The sequence below is a fragment of the Gavialis gangeticus genome, unplaced genomic scaffold (genome assembly GCF_001723915.1).
Source record: "Gavialis gangeticus isolate Ggan-Ray unplaced genomic scaffold, GavGan_comp1, whole genome shotgun sequence".
Taxonomy (NCBI): Eukaryota; Metazoa; Chordata; order Crocodylia; family Gavialidae; genus Gavialis; species Gavialis gangeticus.
Genome location: NW_017728998.1, coordinates 48,659,978 through 48,664,781, shown reverse-complemented (window position 1 = coordinate 48,664,781; position 4,804 = coordinate 48,659,978). Strand labels below are relative to the sequence as shown.

At 43.0% G+C, this 4,804-nt stretch overlaps 1 protein-coding gene across 2 annotated transcripts in view; it reads right to left on the bottom strand.

The window, feature by feature from the left end:
• Positions 1 to 4,804, bottom strand: part of KATNB1 (katanin regulatory subunit B1) — a 45,221-nt gene that overhangs the window by 40,056 nt on the left and 361 nt on the right. For both annotated transcript variants that reach the window (XM_019505893.1, XM_019505894.1), the window contains exons 2-3: positions 4,190 to 4,483; positions 1,389 to 1,519 (exon numbers count right to left, since the gene is read on the bottom strand). In XM_019505893.1, the coding sequence (XP_019361438.1) occupies positions 1,389 to 1,519; positions 4,190 to 4,229 (171 nt within the window). In that variant the 5' untranslated portion in view covers positions 4,230 to 4,483. The remainder of the gene's footprint in view (positions 1 to 1,388; positions 1,520 to 4,189; positions 4,484 to 4,804) is intronic.

The following is a 4,804-nucleotide window of genomic DNA, read 5'->3' as shown; positions in this document are numbered from 1 at the left end:
GCCCCCCTCCCAACGCTGTGGGACAGCCAACCCAGCATGGCCCCGTTAAGGTGAAGTGGGCAAGTATTAAACAAATGCAAGAGTTGCTGAAATTTAAAGACCACTTGCATGGTCAAGGGGCAGCAGGGCAGGCCCTTTGAAGAGAGGCTAAAGGGCCTGAATCTATTCAGCCTCCGCAAGAGAAGGCTGAGAGGGGATCTGGTGGCCGTTTACAAACTCACTGGCGGGGGGAGGGCTGTTCCTCTGGGCACCGATGGGGGTTACTAGGAATAACAGCCACAAATTGTTAGAGAGAAGGTTCAGGCTGGACATCAGGAGGCATTACTTCATGGTTAGGGCTGCCAGGATCTGGAATGGACTCCCAAGGGAGGTGGTGCTCTCTCCTACCTTGGGGGTCTTCAAGAGGAGGCTGGATAGATATTTGGCTGGGGTATTATGACCCCAGCACTCGTTCCTGCCTGGGGTAGGGGGTTGGACCTGATCATTTGTTTAGGTCCCTTCTGACCCTAAGCACTATGATACTATGAAAGAAAAAGGGGAAACAGTCTTCTTTCAGTATCCCTGCAGCAACTCTCTCTGCCTAGCTTAGCTTCCACACCACCAAATCAAATAAAGAGGAGGCAGCATAAATGAATAAAAGATGCCTTTATGATTAGTATGTGCTCAAGTCACCCTGTATTACTCTGGAAATTTAACTCTAATTGCAGTGAAGTCTAGTATATGGTGCACAGATGCTCCCTCCCTATGAAGGATCAACTCCATATGCCATTTCAGCACACTGATAGACAGTGGGCGCATCTACACAAGATGCTTAATGTGCAGAAGACTAATTCGACTGTGCATTAGTGTAGCAGGCAAAACCCGTGCTAATCTGCTAGTGTGCTGTAGATTTAGTCTAATGCACATTAACGTCACTAAAAAAAATTCATCTCCACTAATTTAGAGTAGTGCCGATTACGGTACATTTAATACCCGTCGTTATAGGTATTAAACTTAATGCACCATAATTACAGTGCAGTAATGAATGTGTAGATGCATATAGTGAATATGAGGCAGATGACCATCATAAATGTTGAGCTATAAAACCTGCCCTAAAATTAAGCATTTAATTATTTGTCATCCAGTAACAACAGAACCAAGATTTATTACCTGGGTAAATCTAAGGCCCATATGAAACTGAAGTGGTCAGACATCCTGAATTGTTTGAAGAAAAACTACAAAGCAGATTACTGTTTCTTTTTCAAGTCAGATTCAGGTCAGTCTAACTCATGCTAGTATCATGCATTCAGCTGCACTGATATGCTATGGATCAGGGATGAACCCCATCACTCCAACCTTGCAGCTTGTGCCTGTACCCCCAAGCAAGCTGAAAACCACCCAGCTCTTACCATGATGCAGTTGGGCTTGTTAACTGACCAGATATTGACTCGACAGTCATCTCCTCCAGTTGCCAGCAGTCGACCCGAACTTTTGCCCAGAACCAGTGAAGACACATTGCTGCTGTGAGCTATGATCTCTTCTGTATAAAACAAAGTGAACAAATAATCACTACAAACAATTCTTCTTGTATAGCTCCCCCATAAGAAGCTAAGAACCCTTGTTCTTCACAATGACTTCCCAGCTTCCACTAGACAAGCTGCAGCAACCTAGTGTTTAGATAAGAAACCATGCTACATATCTTTCCTGCAACAGCTGCTCTTGGCTCTGTAAGCTCTATTTTCTTTGCAGTGTCTGCTGATCACCCTTTATGATCCTATTTTAGTCAGTGTGGTTACCAATGACTGACTTCTCTCACTAGTAGCAGTTCAAGAGATTTTAGAAAGAGAATTTGCTGGGCTCCAGCATAATGCTTACCAAAGCTATTTTACCTGTTATATCTGGATCCACTCTCTGGACAAGATAAATTGTCACAGAAGCTGACATTGTACGAAGCACCTACCAGCCATTTAAAGGAAGACTCCCTAATGCTGTCTTGGAGAATAGAAGTGAAGACTACCCTGCCTCAGCCAAACTGGCACATTAGTAGTAGTGCTGCATGCTATCTTACAGAGAAAAAATAGACTCAGCACCTGTTACAGGTGGAGTTCCTGTCTACCAAGGCTTTGGCAGAGGTTTTGTCTGTGTTCTCACTATGTAACACAGGTGAAGCAGAACAATACAGCAAGCCTGTGGCAGTGAAAAAGGATTTCCTTATTGAAAAGATGAAGAGGATTATGTTTTATGGAGATTAATATGAAAATGGAGACTAAAAAGAAAGACTGCTTATGGAAAAAAAGGAAAGTTTCTTTTATGAAAACTGTGCGAGAGAAAATAGTGCAGGAATTTCCCAAGCACTCCTGAAAGAGACAAGTCCACAATGAAGGTGAAGAGGAAATGCAGTCAAACTATGTTTGCGTAGACAGAGCTATTTTAGTTTTACATCAAAGGACATTTTAACCCACCCAAAGTGCTGGCAGGTATATTTATCAATTTTCTACGTTAAACCCTCAAAGTTCTTTTTTTTAAAAAGAACATTACATTTGTATAAAATTGGTTATAAAATGTGGTTATAGAAATATTAGGTAGTAGCTAATCCAGCCTTCATTTTGATAACAGGGTGTGAGAAGCAGCTCACTCAACAAGTGTCACTAATCCAAAAGTACGGTAGACAGCAGGAATAATAAAATAATTATATGCACTTTGATCCGAGATCTCAAAGCACCTTCCTGAAAATGAAACTATGCAAGTTTCACATTAGCTAGAGAAACATCTTTCATGTTACAACTGTAATTAGGTCATTAATTAAATGAGGGAGAAGGGACACTTGCTTAAGATGTACTTACACTATAGTGAAAGACTTATGTGACAATACGAAACCTCAGTATATTTGTACGCAAGGAATGAAAAGTCATAAACAATACTAGCTCAATAAATTTTCCTTTGGTGTTAGGGGACTCACTGATTCTTAAAGACTCAATGGTGCACGCGCTGAAGTCTATTATTGTGAGGTGTCAGCAGCTCCTCTTTGATAGCATAACAATTTGCTACAATTTTCAAGAGTCTTTGAAGCCTTCATCCCTTTGATTATAAATATCACATAACTTTTTACTAGTGGCACCCTGTCTCTCTAAAGTGCTGACTTTCTTAAACCTCCACACTTTTTCATAAACTGCTATTACATACTGGCTCAGCAACCTTAAACTCGTAATTATCCTGATGAAATCTTTTTCTATCACTCAGAATTCTTATGATGAAGGATGCTAAAACAGGGTAAGGTATAGTCATATTAAAGATGAAGAAATTAGATTCTCTTCTCAAGTGAAATGGACTGCAGATCTGAAACTGACCATGCACTTGTTTTTCCAATAACTTATGACTCCCAGAATTTGAGGAGAGGAAGTGAGGACAGTCTTTTTTTGCCTGGAAAGTATGAACAGAAGTCTTTACCAATAATGGGTATACAGCAAGGACAGGCACTATACAGGCTCTGTTAATGCACATTAGCTAGCAATATACCATGACTATATTCCTACTAATCCATTTCTGGATCTCCAACAGTTACCACAGAACACATATTTAGAAAAAAACAACTGCTTCCTATGCCTCCTACCCATTCTTTGCACCTCTCCCCTAAATATAATTTGCCACAAGGATCCATTCTTCTGTTCTGTCTTGGGCACCCCACAGCTGCTTTATCACTCTATCGCTTTATCACTTGTGTTCAGAGACACAAAAAAGCAAACAATTAGAACCTGATAAATCTGTTCTGCTGGCACCAGAGACAGTACCAGGAGGGGAGGGTATACAGGTCTAAAGGATCATCTTGCCCTTCCAAATGTGGTTCAAGAAACTACTGCACTTGTAGTCACATTGAGGGCAACAGTATAAAACAACCAAAAGAGACAACTGATACCAGACATGCATCACATCCTGTGGCAGAGCTGGTGTCTGTAAGGGGCTCAAATCAGTTGCCCAGCAGTTCCTGTATAACATTAATATCATCTGAAAATGTATTGTTTGCCTGAGAAAAAGAGTATGAGAATGAATCTAAAAAAAACAGAACTTAACAACTATTTTCTGATGACAGAAAGAGGAATACCCTATACTTTGCCTCAATTTTCTTTCTAAGAGATGTGGCTGACAACACCTGGTGGCACCTGAGTGTCCTATCTAACAAAGGACAGGGAGAACCACCACAACCGATACTCACGCAGCTTCCAAGCTGTCTTGGTGGCAACAGAAGCTGCCATTCCCAACTTTGGCTACTTGCTGGTGGCCACAGATGTGCCCTCACAGAAGCAATGGTTCAACTTGGCAGATCGGTTTCTGTGGGGCTCAACCCCACAGGCCTCAGCTCCTGCTCTTTGGGTTGTTCCGCTGCATTTGGGCTCCTGCAACTGGTCTTTTGAAGGTCAGGCACGGTTGTATCCGGAAGGTGGGTCTAGCCAATGGGTCAGATCTCAAGCTCTGTCTTCACCTTGGTCTGCATCAGCATGGCAGCTGCCTGGAGCGGGAAAGAGAATTTGTCAGGCGATGTCATGTGATAGATGAAGCCCTCAAGAAAGCCTCTCTTGGCCGAGCAATGTCTGTCTGTGTGGCAAGGAGCACCCAGGCCGGTGGCTAGTCCCTGCCTGGAAGTAAAACAGATGAGGGTGCGACAGGCAGGTGAACTGGACCTGGCCACACTCCAGTTGCTGTTGTCGGTCTACTGACAGTGGCGCAGTGGCAGCTCCGGGGCTTGACCCTGGATTTGCGCAACCCTGTACCAGGAGGTCGCATCCACCCTAAGAAGTGCTGGGGTGTGTGGGGATGGGGGGAGGGGTGC